Consider the following 16,061-nt stretch of genomic DNA (forward strand, 5'->3'; position numbering starts at 1 on the left):
CTTTCCATGTTATCTCATCCGTCATCTGTTCATTTAATCCAAACCATGTTGTCTTTCCCTATTACTCTTCACTCCAGTCCCATTGTTGTTTTGTTTTTGTGTAATTCATACTAGTGTGGTGTCAGAGTGGACAGGCGGCCTGTTTGTTTGGCCTATTGACTGCTACGACCAAGCCATCTTCCCCCTCTCTTCCCTGTATTTCTGCCTAGCAGCGCTAGCCATGGAGGCTATTGACTGATTGGCTGTCAGCCCTATCGATCTCCAAGGTCAGACTTCTGGCAATTGACAAATGGTCCTGCAATGCCCTCTTCCCTCTTCTATCATTCTTCTCTCCTTTACCTCACTCATATTTTCTCTTCTCTCTTTTCATCTTGCTTAATTTGTAAATCATCTCATTTCATCTCTAGTTTCTTCTTCCTCTCATTTCCTGAATTCATCCACCCATCCTTCTGTGCACTTATCTTTCCGTCTATCAGTCCAGACACTGTTGTCACTATTGTTTATTGATGCAACAGGGATCAATAAGGAGGATAATGGGTGCTGGGCCTGAGGGTTGCTGGCAAAGGCTGTATGGATGCAGAGGCTTGGTGCTAACATTAGTCAGATGACAGAAAAAGAGAGAGTAAAGATTAAATGATGGTGGGTGGAGTGAGGTGGCGTTGTCGCTCAATGTGAAAAAAGAGGATGGACTGGGACTAGCAGACATACAGAGAGAATCAAATGGGAGCGGTGCGGCGAGTGTATGCCTGAGGGCAACCCAGAGACACAGGGTGGGAAGACACGAGGGAGAGAGTGATGAGAAGGGAGAGAGCTGCAGGATCCTTGAAGCTTAGCATAGTGCTGACTGTCAGTAGCTGGAATTTACGGAGGTGGTTAATATACCTTCATTCAGAGCTACAATATAATCTATTTGTAATATATTGAGGATTAATTTAGGATTATTTAGCTCTGTTATAAAGCTTAAAGGATTAGTTTACCCAAATGACAAAAAAAACATTAATTTCAATCATTCCTGTGGGCATCTAGCGTTCAAATAATTACAATTTGTACACCTGAGATTCTGAAATTGTTTCTTCTTTTTTTTGTAAATGTTTCTCTCTGTATTTTTTTGTTTTGTTTTGTTGCTGTCAGCCTTGTAAAAGAAAAGTAAAAAATAAGTCTTTGCCTGAAGTCCAGGATTTAGTTTGGTCCAACTACAACTCACAAAGTGGATGGTTCTCAACGGTACAGCAGTGAAGGAGAAGAAGAAATCTTTATTATGTCATTGCCTTGATCAAGGGCACGTCAGCAGTGCCCTGGAGGTGACTGCCCCCCCTCTAACCCTAACCCTAACCCAGTCTACATGCCGTATTCCTTGGGAGGCTGGGACATGAACCAGCAGCCCTCCGGTTCTCAACCCACTGAACCATTGTCTCAACCCAAAGCAACTTTAATAATATTAATATTAATAATAATGGAAATGCAGTGTTTTTTTTTCTTGTCCTGAAGTGGCTAAAAATTGCTGATAGAGTGTTTGCATTTGTAACCGTTCTCAGATTTATTTGTTCAGACAGTCTCATGTCTGCTTGCAGCATGAATCCTAAAAATCCACTAAAGCATAATTCTAAATGGTCTTGAAGATGAGGCTATCATCTTGTTCTTGGATGTGAAATAATCTGTTCTTACTGACATACTCACCAGATGGCTAATGATTATGTATTAACCTAGTTTAACAACTGCTTTTGTCAAAATATTACGCTGATGTCATGGCTGAAAAATAGAGGATATTTGAAATGAGGTGTGTAAGCCTATTAGAGAATGGAGGACGAACCACCAGCCAACTTATGCAGAGGAAAAATATATTTCATATCAATGACCAGTCAGGGCAGTAAAAGTTAGAGAGGAAGGTATTAAGCGTACAGTCAGTGCAAATATAGGCACTCACTGTCTTTAGGCAAAAGAGATTTATGGGATGCAGAAAATTAAATGTGAGTTTTTAAATTGTTGTTCACTGGCTGATAATTATCGGCAGTAAATGGAGCAGTGACTGCCTGTATGCAAGCTGCTTTCAATATTTAGAGATAAGGAGAAGAAGAAATAGATTTTTTTTTGATTTTTACAAAAACACTAATTACACTCAAACATTTAGCAATTTTACATATGAAAAATTGCTAAAGTGCTTCAAAAATACTAAACAACATAAATAAATACAATCCAAAAATCAGTGCATTACATCAGGAAATTTGCAAAAACAAGTTGATCATCAACTAATGTGCATAAGACATTTTTGTGACCTCAGATGTTCATTTTATAAAAAACAAATTCTAGTTGTACGCGATACCTGACGTTACAACAAAAAAACAGTAGCTGCTTATTGAATGGTATTAGTTTCAATTTTTCTCTTTCTGGTCACTTAAATTGCGTTTTTTGCTTCTCCAGAAATAAAATTTAAAAGCTGCCACTTTTTTTTGGATTCAATTTCTTGGACCGAGCACCATAAATACATTTTCTGATATTGAAATTTTCACTGAATAGATTTGAACATTTGTTAAAAGAGTGAAGAGCGCTGCAAGTCTCTTACACTCACTAAGAAGGAGAAGAATGAGAGGAAGAATGTCTTCACATTGATAAGGGCAAACTGCTGTGACAGGATAGGAGGGTGTCAAATGTGCATGAACTAAATAGAGTACATTGACTTCATCGCAAGACATAATTGCATTTATATGAAATATGATATTAGGTTTATTAAGTTTTAGGTAAAACTATCGGTGGTGTTACATCACTCATGTGCAGGCCACTTACTTAATCAGCGAGGTGATTGCTTGAACTGTTGTCTAGTAGAGATGCTTCAGGTCCTGTCTGAATCAGCTTGGCAGTGATTGATCGCATCATATGTTCACTGTGCAGTAATTAATCAGAGCAACTCATCTTCATGTCAGAACAAGAAAAAAAACAAAACAACAGAGACAAACAGCCCAATCAGGAACAATCACGTCCTCGTGTGTGACAAGTCGATGCTTTAAGGCAAGTCTGACTGCAGGTAGAGGTTAGTTTAATCATCAGCAATTGGAGATCAGTATTATTTCTTGTTCAGGAAACATCCAGCTTGAGTGAAAGATTCATCAGTATTCAAAAATGACCATTATTCAAACTGATGAAAACTTTAATAGTAGCCTCAAAGGTTGTGTTGATTCTGCTTGTTATACTGGTTTAAACACATATCTGTGTTGTCATTCAACAATAAAATAATATCATTGATCTAGTTAAGGAAATATAATGTCTTGAAAAGCTCCCTGAGCAGGGCTGCTGTGCTGCAACAGAATTGGTGGTACACTACTTCCATGGCTTCATACAGAGGTCTTTATTCAATAAAGCTTCTCATTCTGACCAGATCCGCCTTTGAAGCATCATTTTCCATGTTTGAGGTCTTCTCAGTGAGTGGATGGTGTATTTTATATAACATTGTACAGCGGTATGTTTACTTTGTGGTGGGAAGAAAAGAGAGATGTGTAAAAACAAAACAAAAAAAACACCGTTGTATGTAAGTGCTTGTTTGTTCATTTATTTCACAAGTTCTATGGACTTTTTTTTTTAAAAACCTGAGATGAGCTCTGTTATTTATATGAAGAAGAATAAAACAACCTGAGAGGAAGGCAATAGAAATAAGATATGTGTAAGATTACACATGGATTCTTGTGTATATATAACAATTGATTTAGGCTTCACATATTGCTTTTGGTTTTATGTTCATGTTGACCCCCAGTCAGCACTGAGTACATCAGCACTGCTGCAGGTACTTCTGGTTCTTTCAACTGTCAGTGAATGAAGAAAAGAGAGGGTGGGAAAGAGCAGAGGCAGGGAGGAGGAGAGCAATAGAGACGAGGAGAGGTGAATGTGGAAAAAGACGACCTAATTTAATATAAAGTGGTTCTCACATTGAACCAGAGGGAAAACAAAGTCAGCATAAAACCTTGGAGCTCCTCTGCCGTTATGTAACGGCTGTGCCCTCCTGTCTCCTCCCTTCACTTATGAATAAGAAAGAGAGAGGCAGGAATTGAGGGAGCAAATGAGGGTAAATGAAATTAAAAAAAATGTGACAGAAGGTGAAGGCAGGTGAGTGTAGAGAATTTGAGAGAGAATAATGAGTCCTGGAGACGAGAAATACGATGATCACTAGTAAAAACGGTAATTGTACTCTGGAATGCATGTTTCCATCTTCTGTTGTCACCTGCCTTGCAATATTTTCTTTTACTCTTCAGAAGGTTCTGTCCAAGATGGTGGCCTGACTGAATGTCTGCTTAAATAATGCAGTTTGTTGGCTGCTTTACTGGCTGGACTACTGGAGAGAAAAAGATGACAGGGGTAATGATGACAATGTACAAAGATATGCACTTGTATTATTTAACAGTCCTCTGAAGAACTTGCATAGTGGTTATCCCCAGAATTAAAGCAGGATTGGAGTGTTTATGAGAATATTAAAGCCCAAATTTACTCTAAATACAAAATATATATGCAATAAATGCTAGCATTCAAAGGTCAGGATTCAGTCAAGCATGTCTTGCTGATACCGGAGCACTTGCATTATGCATGCACAAATTCCGAAGTGAAACTAACAATGTGATGTGTGTGTTTGTGTGTACAGACAGAAACACCATACAGCCCACTTATAGCTTCACGCTTCCTGTTTTTATGGAATTTGAAGGCTGCACTGAGAAAGGTTAACAGTTGAATTTCTCACAGCGACAATGAAGCAGAATTGTATCATTGTAGGATGAAATGTTGAGGGAAAGTTTGAAACTGTTCTGTTTTCAGTAGAACAGTTTCAGATACTCTTGCAAAGAGCATGATACATTTAAATTGACATATTGTAGTTAATACTGTGAAGCCCATTAAAGGTCCTTCTCTATGACTAGTACGTCATTCCACCCCGTTAACCTCTGCACATGTCCATGATGTTCTGAACAGTTTACATGCTTCCTATTACATGTGAGGCAGTGGATTCTGTTAATTATGTTGACAGTACATAGACTGAGGTACACTCACTGCTTAAACTGTACTTTATTCATAGGTGGAGCACTGCATACAATAAACCATGGGTATCTGGTTGAAAACGAGGCAGATGAAAGGAAAAAGTTATGATGTCACCCAATGGATAGAAGTTCTTTGCATCATATTTAATGCATTAAATGTTAGTGAGGCAAATGAATAATTTCATCTCCTTTTTTATCTCACTTGTGTAACTCAGCCAAAAGATTAGATGAATGTCTTTGGCTGATGCATTTATTGTCTTTGTCAATCCTACGGCTAAGAAAGGCCATGAACCCAAAACTATGAGCTGAGTCACGGCATGGATGAAAGGTCTTTAGTGAACACGTAATCCTGGTTATTTTCTGAATATTCTACCACTTTGCTTCCGTCACTTGCACATGAATGAACCAGTTCCCCCTTTTTTCCACTTTGCTTACCACTCTGTCCATTCTTTATATAGCTCTCGTTGCCAGGTTAACATGTGTCCTGAGAAAGTACCTTTTTTGCTATACTGTATGTTACAAGTTCTGGAAAAGATGGTTTGGATTTTCTCTTTTCTAATATTAATGCATATTTAATGCCTTATAATATTCTGTAGTAAGTTAGCTTGATCAAGAGGTAAATGTGGGTCATCTTTACTGTGTCGATCGCCTTGACCTCCCATGAAAGTGTGACTTTCCACCCGTTACAGAATGTTGTGCGTTCTGTACCTTGTAGCCACTCTGTAACAATGCAACCTGACAGCGCTCTCCCTGCTCTCATTTTATCAACTTAGACAACCAATTACAACCGTTTTACTAGACTCCACAAATGAAAATAAGTTCCAGTGGCTTCTGGCCTCTCTTTTGATTTGCTTCTTTGCTTTCAGTATGCCGGTATTTTTCTTCCATTAGTTTCTGAACCCACTCTCTATCTCGCTTCTGATTTCTCTGTCTTTCTGTGGAATAAAAATGAATTAATATCTATGCCTTGGAGCTTGGGAACATATTGCAATAAAAATATCTTGCAGGTGTGTATTTACTCAGGAGCAGCTGGCATAGCTACGATAGCATCTCTATTTCTGCCTTTGTTGCCTTGTTGCCCTTTCTTGTATGATTCAAGTTTTTCATTCAACTTCAAATGTTTTTTTTTTTTTACAGTCAGCTATCATTCTTGCATAAATTTCCATCATTCCTCTATATTTTTTAAATCCACACTCTGTGCTTTGACTGCCTCCCTGACTCACTCAATGACTCTCTTCTTTCATGCCCGCTAGCACACACAAACATGCATGCCATGCACACACACTCTCTTTATTCCCCCTGGAGGCAGTTTGTCTTACCAGGTGGTCATTCAGATTCAAGACTGGCACTGCGAGAGAGGTAGAGAGAGGGGGAATTGTGGGGGAAAACATAATTACAGGAGAAGATGAACGGGACAAGGTGAGAAGGTTGAAAGAGGAAGAAGTGATGTGTGGGGACAAACATGTTTTCTGCGTGATTCACTGTATTTTACCTCTAAGGCTGAATTCATAAAGGTAGCTGCTGCCACTGAGTTCCTGTAGTACCAGTCATTTCTGTACATTGTCTGCCGTTTTCCGTCCGTACAGATTTGGCCTTGGTTGATTTAGTCTTTTTGCATCTTGAAGTAAAAGACATACTTTGCTGTTGCTGATGCTTAAGCTTTCCTCACACCATTTTGGTGTTGCAGATTGTCCATTTTTTATTTTCTGTCCTGTTCCACAACAGAAATATTGTTTTGAAACCAAAAAAAAAAAAAAAAAAAAAAAAAACCAAAGAAAAAAAAGAAAGAAAGAAAAGAAATTATTTCCCAAAATTGTTTGGAATCTTTAAATAGTTATTTACAGATATTCCTACACCGCTAAAAGTCATGAGAGGATTAACAACTTAGATTTAGCCCTCAAATACAACCACACATGAAATGGAAATAAAGAAATTGTCTTGGTAAAATTATTTGGTATGTCATCTTTTTTTCCCTTTAATGTTATGTGCCTTGTCCATTATTATAAAGTATACCAGAGGTTGCAGGGTTTCATGATTGCTAGGTGGACATTTGTGTTGGTCATTAAAAACTTAAAATGTACATTTCTTCTCTTTGTTTCTTCCATCTGATAAATTATAATATGATCATTTATTCAGCAAACCGTGTTAAGGTTGATACTAATTACAGCTTGTTTTAGCTCATATGACAGTAAATGAGAATCACATGCACTATCTTCATGATAGTATTTATCCATTGACCCATGATCAAGCATCATGCAGGTAATTGGATGGTAGGTTTCAGAATGGAGACAGCAAAATCTCTTTACAGTGTGTCACATTACTGAAGTTGAAAGTTTAATGACTCTCTTAAAAGGAGAGCCCCATTTTAAGTTAATGTACTCGGTTGTTAGAACTGCTATTAAATGTATTAGGGACAACGTGAGTTCCCTGACACTATTTTTCTCAGGCAATGGTGTATATGTGTGTATGTGTTTGTTCCTGATTTGTGTGTGCGTCCATTTATCCACAGCATTTATCTTTTATGTGCCTGTTTGTGTTTTTATGTGACACTTCATATCCCATCCATTTATCCTTTTTTATCTGTTCAACAGCAGTATCACTGTGTTGCTTCTGTCAAGCCATATATTCTCTTGCCTCCCACGTCTTTGAGCAGCAGGGTGGTGTAGCAAACAGGAAGATCATCCTTCATATAAAGTGTCACGGATGCAGACCCTCCAAGTCCCATGTTACATTCCTGCTCTAGAGTCTTCGAGCGAGACTGTAAATCCAAACCAGCCTCGAGGCCGCTTCTGTTTCAATGATTCTGTTTAGGGAGGAAGTGAATAACCAGTGCCGCTCCTGAGGAAACAACAAACTATCCTTATAAAATTTTTACGCTACTGGCGCACATACCTGTCGACTCTTCATTTGATATAAGTATTCTGTCTTTAGTGTTTAACAATCCAGATCCATCCCCCCATCATCTGTATCCCATGACAAATAACTTCAACCTTCAGTTTACACAGCTATTTCTATATATTGCCAATGGTTTGAGGGCTTTGAGGGCAAGCCATGATTAAGTTCCTTGATATAAAGTTGTGCACACAAGGGAATTCTCAAGGGCAACAGGTCATATGCAAAGCGAAATTTAAAAGTATGCATATGAATTTCAACTTATTACAGACAAGCCCTTGTCGGGGCCTAGATCGAAATCAAAGCTCAAGTTTTTGTGACAAGTTATTGCATCTCAAATATTAAATAAATTGTGTGAGTCCCACAGTAGTAAAAGCCAAGTTGAGACTATTTTTATGATTTAGTGTAAAACAAGTCAGAGCGTCATGGCTACAGCTCTCCTATATCTTAAGCTTTAATCTTCTATACCTTTTATCTCAGTTTCAGGCTTTTAAAAGATTCGGTTTTTCATTCATCTTCCTGTAATGTTTGATAAGATCATGACTGGACAATAGTTGTCCCAGTGGTGCCTGTGCTCACTCTATCTTAGCTTTCTCTTTGTGCACCGTGAGCTTCCAGGGGCCTTTGGTCTGTCTTGGTGTAGCCTGCCTGATAAGTTGCCTGCAGTTCAGTGAGGACAGCCAGCGCTCGAGCTAAGCTGAAATTATTGCACATTAGCAAGGCATAGACTTTATTTGCCTGTGACCAAAGGAAGAGATGTATAACATCCCTCTACTTATTAAGTATGTATAGGACTCCACAACATTTCATTTTATTCTCTCAGTTCTTTCTGCTCCACCACTAGTTTCATTTCTCAGCCTTAGCAGTCTTCATTTTCTCTTAACTAAACTGTTACACACTTACTGCAAAAGAAAAGAGAAGGTTTTAAAATTCCAAGCCCTTTAATTGGCCTCTTTGACAGAGCTGTCTGATTGTTGTCTTCTAAGCCTATAAAGGAAGCAGTAGCCAAGATCTATACACACTATACAGACAAAGAAACATGTTTTAGTTTATGCCTCTTCCTAAATGCTAATACCACTCCAAATACTTTACTTTTGGATCCATCATGTCTCTTACAGCTGCCTCACTTCTCAGTGCTTCCTACATGTTATGTTTCTGTGTCAACAAGACTGAAATCTCAATTAATTCATCACAAAACACATGAAGGTCTTGGTAAAGTGATGGAAAGAGGTAATAAGAAGAGTTTACACATTAGATAAAAAAACCAAAACACAAAAACAACCTTGAATCCTTTGGAACCTTCGCCGCCTACACCCTCAAACCCTTTCATGCACATTATCGATGGCTAACAGACCCATGCAAAAAAAAAAATCCATAACTTCATACCAAAGTCTATACTCATCTAGTTCCTGAACTCTGCTACCTGGAGTCCACTTTAAAAAATAATTTTTCTCAGAGAAAAATACAAAAGTTGTCATCCACCATAAAGAGCACGCAGCCTTCATTTCAACATTGCTGTTTAATTCCAGTGTCTCCCTCTATCTCAATCCAAAGAGCTCTGCTGAAATGAGAAGTGACCTTCGGATAGAACACAGCAGTGGCACCACAGCACTACAGCACCACCGAATCACAGTATTTCTAATGGCTTGTACTATATCATGGCAGATTTTGCTACACAGAGCAAAGATGAAACACAGCTCACTCAGTAAACACTGGAATGAATACCTGCTTGACCGATAGAAACGAGACATCCAGCCAAGCATGGAGGCAAGAAGTCATATTGATGCTGTATAAATTCCATTCTTTGGTATGAAATCCTTAGAAACAGGTATTCATTGTGGTTAGCATGTCAGTCAGACAAGTTACTGTCTGTATGCAATACAGTATATCCAGTAAACATAGTTTTTTATTTGCTGTGTTCCCTCTGAATACATAGCTCTATACAACTTTAAATGTACTTATTGAACAAATGGGATGAAGTACAGTTTCCATATAGCATTTTATTATACGCTATTAGGGGATCTAGAAATGTTTCAACCACCTGTCCATCATGTTTTGTTCATGGAGCTAGTCATTATCTTTAAATTCTACACATAACAAAACACTGAAGACTTGCCTTTGGTTAATTTAAAGATTTTTTTTTTTCCTGTTTTGTTTACAATTTGAACATTTGTCTCACATTCTATGAGAAAAATATTGTCACAATAGTCGCAAACTTGATTCTCAGGTAGGCAATTAATGAAAACTTTGAAACCTATTTCTGTCTTTCTTAAAAGAAATGCCCTGCAGCACTGGATTCTAATTATTTCACATTTGCTCTTAAAGGAAACCCATCACATTATTTTTATTGAGAGCACATGTTTGGGTGTAATCATTTGGTGACAGTCTTGCTTGAAATTTTGAAAAGACAGGCTGTTTTGTTCTGAGCCCAGTCAACCAGCCAGACTTAGTGTGATGTAGTTTGTGAGATTAAAAATATTCATGCATTGTTTTCTTGTCGCAATTGAAGTTTTTTCTCCAAATAAACTTTTTCAAATGTTTTCTGTACTTCAGACTCTCCAGTCATTAAGGCTCATCTGCTCTCTCACATCTTCTGATTTTTTAATATTCCAATCCAAACAGCAGCTGAATGATCAGCTCCTCGGATCATCTGACATTAAACAGGTTCTCTTTTGTTTAGGGCCTCCATCTAATGTCATTACACAATACTTTTTCTGTCATCTGGCTTTGACTGTTTTTTGACTATTAGTGATGAAAGTCTCTTGTATGTCCTACATGAGACTGAATCCAAACAGACATGAAAAGCAAAATTGGATCACAGATCCACATTGTTCCGACAATGATGGGCAATTATGAGACCGCCATTGAAATGGCTGTTTAGCAGCTAATGTGTTATGGCTATTAGTCAGAGCTGTAGGCAACAGAGGCAGAACTTTTCTTTCTTTGACACATTTTCTTGTCTAACCTTTTCGCTCTCTACTCATTTTATCTCTCTCATCTGCTTCTCTATGTGTCTCTGTTGCCCTCCTGCCCCTAAAGACCCATTAGTCTGTCTAACTAGGCTGTGATTATAGGACTTATGTATTCAGTGTGTGATCATAGTGCCAATTTTGTCCTCTGTGTCTCTCTATGACTGACTGACTGCTCGCTAAGGCACATTGAGCCCTCTGTGTATTAACTGCATATTCATTTATTTGCACTTCATGTACTCCTATCCTCTTCCTCTTCTCTCCTTTTCTGGCTCTCTTGCTGGCTTAACTTTTTTTGTATTTCTTCATGTCAAAAGTCTTGCTTCTTCCCATCTCGCTGGCTGATTATTTTCTACTGCCTCAGCCTCGCTCTGTGTCTCTTCACCACCTTTGACCTCTCATGCTCTAATCTTCTCCAAATACCTCTATGTTATCAGCTAAGCACAGATCCATGCTTTAGACACCCAGCATTGTATAACCCTAAACAATAAAGTTATGTGTTAAGTAACAGATCTGCTATGGTCAAGGAAGGAAAAACTGTCTTCTGTCTTAGGCTTCTACAGGTTGTGGCAAGTCAGCTGCAGTCACAGCGGGGGTGAATCTTAATGAGTATGTAATGTAATTTGTAAAGCGTGTATTGATATTCTTCCACTGAGTAGATAGCTTACAGGGTGAAACAGTGTATTCTCATGTAAATAATAATTAATAAATGTGGCAAATTGTCAATGTCAGTACAGGCACATATTTGTTGTTTAGTTTCACAATTGTCATTTCAAGCATGCCAGAATTGCTGAGCATGAGAAGAAATGCCTTTTTCAAGCACTGTAACATCAAAGAGGAAAAGAAAGGTCAAGTAACACAGTGAAGTGCTAGAGTGAAAGAATCACTTTCCAAGAATTCAAAGGCTAAAAACTGACTTTGTACAGGGTGGTTTTAAGATTTCTCCTTGTCTCAAGGCTGTTTGAGAGCCAGTAACTGTGTGGATGGTGGCGGGTTTGGAGGGGGTCTATTTAAGCAGATAGCTTAAAGCGTTGGTAAGTTTAATATCAGCAAAATACTTTAAAAATGGGGCAAAAATGCAGCTCACCATATGCCACTGCAGATGTTCATAGTACATTTTGGATTAAGATAAATGTGTGGGTAATGGTTTGCATGCTTTGCCTGCTGCATTATACTGATTATGAAACAAGAAGCAGATATCAGAGCTACTGAAATGTGGATTGTTGTGGCAACTTTGGTTTAATGGACTGATTAAGTACTTTACGGAATTCCCTTTTACGTAAGTAAGAGAAACAGAAACATATTTGTTACTTCAGTGTGAGATGACTATAATAATTAATCAATCATCAGCATAGTTGATAATTAAGCTTTGATTTTAGTCAGCTTAGTGTTTGGATGCACTTTAACATGAAAAGCTCATTTTACCCGACAATTATTATTGTCTTGATTTTCAAGACGTAAGCATTAATCTGGTAAGTCATTAATTAATTTGTTTCAGGATAAGTTAATATTTTAAAGACTGTAACACATATTGCTTTAGCAACAAACTAAATTTTAAACAAACACACAACTAATGTTTTGTTTTCTTTCCTGTCACTGACAGTTTCTGAACTTCTGAAAATAAAGTTTAATGTCATATTTCCAACTAAACAAAATGAAATAGAAGTAGAATTAAATGGTGTGTGAATATTTTGTTCAATTTGTGATGTTCCTTTGATGAATCCACAAGTGATTGTGTGTCTATTGTTGATGCTATTTTAGAAGTTGCCCACTAAGTTTTCTTTCCACCATATGACTTTGCAGTACTGTATTTCTAGTATCGCTATCCATGGTGCTGATGTAAGACAAGGCTTGCTCTTGTTCCGTGTCTGAGGTCTGATAGGAAAAACTCATAGCAGACTTTAAAGAACCCAGCGTTTTCTCCTTTCTGCAAGTAGCTCTCTGTCTTGGCTTGTTTTGAAAGTGCTAGATCAAACCTGTCTCTGTGTTAATGGCTATATATAACACGTCACATTCAATCACACACTTAGATGTGTAAAAATGCAACACTACACCATGAGCATTTATTGTTTTGTTTTTTGTTTGGTTTTGTTCAGTCATGCTGAGAAACTACCACAATACACAATGAATGTTTCTACAACGACATCTTACCCTTGTCTGTTATCTCCTTATGTCTTGCAGTGGTGCTGTTGAACTCTAAAGAGACTCAGGCAGAACTGGGCTGGACGTCATATCCCCCCAATGGGGTAAGTGTGCTTGGTTGCTTTTTTTTATTGTCTGTATGTTTGGCTATTTGTTTTTTATTCACTTGGCACCACAGCACAGCTGCTTGCTCAACAGCTGACCCAGACCACCCCATTCCATCCCTCTGGTACTCTGCGTTCTCTCCCTTCCTAGTTATTTGCCTTCTACTTTTCACCCCCTGTCTCTTTCACCACTTGTGCTTTTTTTCTCTGTAAGTCCGTAGCTCATCATTATTATTAATAGATACTGCTAATTTGGGCGGGGACACTGCAGTGTCCAAACCCGCCGCACAGATAGGATGCCACAGATAAATGGCCCTTTTTTGCTAGGACCACTTCATCTTGTAAAAACCTTAGCACTAAATTATGGCTTTAAGACAAATGCAGTAGCTCTTTTACAATAATCTGCCACTGCTGAAGCCATTTGTCACCCACTACCACTCTGGAGGCTAGCCTTCCTGTGAGCAGCACACCCTATCTCCATCCCACACCCTCTGTTTTGCCTCCATCACAGCCGAAGCTGCAGTCCTTCTGGCCTATCGGTACCCTGCAAACTGCTTCAGGAGTCCCCAGGGACAACATGCCCCTGAAGGCATGTTGTCCCTGGGGACTCCTGTCCCAAGTTTAATATCTGTACGCTGATTCAAAGAAGGGGACCACTAAAAAATAACAAAAGAGGAAATTCAAACTGTACAGATAACCATAAGCCCCAGCTCCACCTACAGCAAAGTAATCCACCATCTCAGACACTACCTACCTGATAGCAGCCCACTGACCCTTTCATTTACTGCACGGTGAACTTCCTACTGTGAACTTACTTAGGTAGGTTACTGTGTCAGTTACTACCTCATACTTCCAACGGAATAGCTTTACTTCCTGAAGTTACTTTCACATTCCTCGGACTACAAGCATTAGCCAAGTGAAACTGTCGGTTTTAGTTTGAATGAGACTAACGTCCGAAGGCTAACGTCCGTCCGTTAGTCTTCTTCTCCTTTTGGCTTTTCCCTTCAGGGGTCACAGCGAATCAATCGTCTCCATCTAACCCTGTCTTTTGCATCCTCTTCTCTCACACCAACTACCTTCATGTCCATAAACCTCATCTTTGGTCTTCCTCTAGGACTCTTGCCTGGCAGTTCAAAACTCAGCATCCTTCTACCAATATATTCACTGTCTCTCCTCTGGACATGTCCAAACTTTCTCAGTCTGGCCTCTCTGACTTTATCTCCAAAACCTCTAACATGTGCTGTCCCTCTGATGTATTCATTCCTGATCCTATCCTTCCTGGTCACTCCCAAAGATAACCTCAGCATCTTCATCTCTGCTACCTCCAGCTCTATCTCCTGTCTTTTCCTCAGTGACACTGTCTCTAGACCAAACAACATCGCTGGTCTCACCACAGTTTTGTACACCTTTCCTTTCATTTTAGCTGAAACTCTTCTATCACACATCACACCTGACACTTTTCTCTACCCGTTCCATCCTGTCTGTACACGCTTCTTCACCTCTTTTCCACACTCTCCATTGCTCTCTTAAAATCCTCCACCTTCTTGATCTCTTCTCCCTGTAACCTCACTCTTCCACTTGGGTCCCTCTCATTAACACACATGTACTCTGTCTTACTGCGGCTAACCTTCATTCCTCTCCTTTCCAGGACAAACCTCCACCTCTCTAGCGTCTCCTCCATCTGTCCCTTGCCCTCACTACAGATCACAATGTCATCTGCAAACATCATAGTACATGGAGATTCCTGTCTAACCTCGTCTGTCAGCCTGTTCATCACCAAAGCGAACAAGAAGGGCCTCAGAGCTGATCGCTGATGCAGTCCCACCTCCACCTTGAACTCCTCTGTCACACCTAGATTACACCTCACCACTGTCTTACAGTCCTCATACATGTCCTGCACTGCTCAAACATACTTTTCTGCCACTCCAGACTTCCTCATACAATACCACAGTTCCTCTCTGGGCACCCTGTCATAAGCTTTCTCCAGATCTACAAAAACACAATGCACCTCCTTCTGGCCTGCTCTGTACTTCTCTATCAACATCGTCAAAGCAAATACTGCATCTGTAGTACTATTTTTTGCATGAAACCATACTGCTGCTCACAAATGCTCACTTCTGCCCTTAGTCTAGCTTCAACTACTCTTTCTCATAACTTCATTGTATGTCTCATCAGCTTTATTCCTCTGTAGTTGCCACAACTCTGCACATCTCCCTTGTTCTTAAAAATGGGCACCAGCACACTTCTCCATTCCTCAGGCATCTTCTCACTATCTATGATCCTGTTGAACAACCCAGTCAGAAACTCTACTGCTACCTCTCCTAGACACTTCCATACCTCTACAGGTATATCATCAGTGTGGAGTGCCTTTCCACTCTTCATCCTCTTCAATGCCCGCCTCACTTCATCCAGACTAATCTGTACTACCTTCTGGTACACAACAGCCAACTCTGCTAGTCTTTGTTCTCTCTCATTTTCCTTTTTCATCAACTCTTCAAAGTACTCTTTCCATCTTTCCATCATAATACTGGCACCTGTCAATACACTTCCATCTCTATTCTTAATCACCCTAACCTGCTGCAAGTCCTTCCCATCTCTGTCTCTCTGTCTTGCCAACCTGTACAGATCAGTTTCTCCTTCCTTGCTGTCCAACCTAGCATACAAGTCATCGTAATTTGTTGTTTGTCATTGTTTGTCCTTTGCTTCCTGTACTTTGACATTACGCTGCATCTCCCTGTACTCCTGTCTACTCTCCTCAGTCCTCTCAGTGTCCCATTTCTTAGCTGACCTCTTTATCTGTATCCACTCTTGTATCTCCTCATTCAACCACCAAGTATTCTTATCTACTTTCTTTCCAGATGACATACCAAGTACTCTCCTGCCTGTCTCCCTGATATCATTAGCTGTAGTTGTCCAGTCATCTGGAAGTACCTCCTGACCACCCA

At 39.3% G+C, this 16,061-nt stretch overlaps 1 protein-coding gene across 1 annotated transcript in view; it reads left to right on the top strand.

Moving 5' to 3' along the window:
* Positions 1 to 16,061, top strand: part of LOC137607339 (ephrin type-A receptor 7) — a 152,763-nt gene that overhangs the window by 21,053 nt on the left and 115,649 nt on the right. The window contains exon 2 of the mRNA XM_068333031.1: positions 13,052 to 13,116. Within this exon, the coding sequence (XP_068189132.1) occupies positions 13,052 to 13,116 (65 nt within the window). The remainder of the gene's footprint in view (positions 1 to 13,051; positions 13,117 to 16,061) is intronic.

This window comes from Antennarius striatus, chromosome 14 (assembly GCF_040054535.1).
Source record: "Antennarius striatus isolate MH-2024 chromosome 14, ASM4005453v1, whole genome shotgun sequence".
NCBI classification, from domain to species: domain Eukaryota; kingdom Metazoa; phylum Chordata; class Actinopteri; order Lophiiformes; family Antennariidae; genus Antennarius; species Antennarius striatus.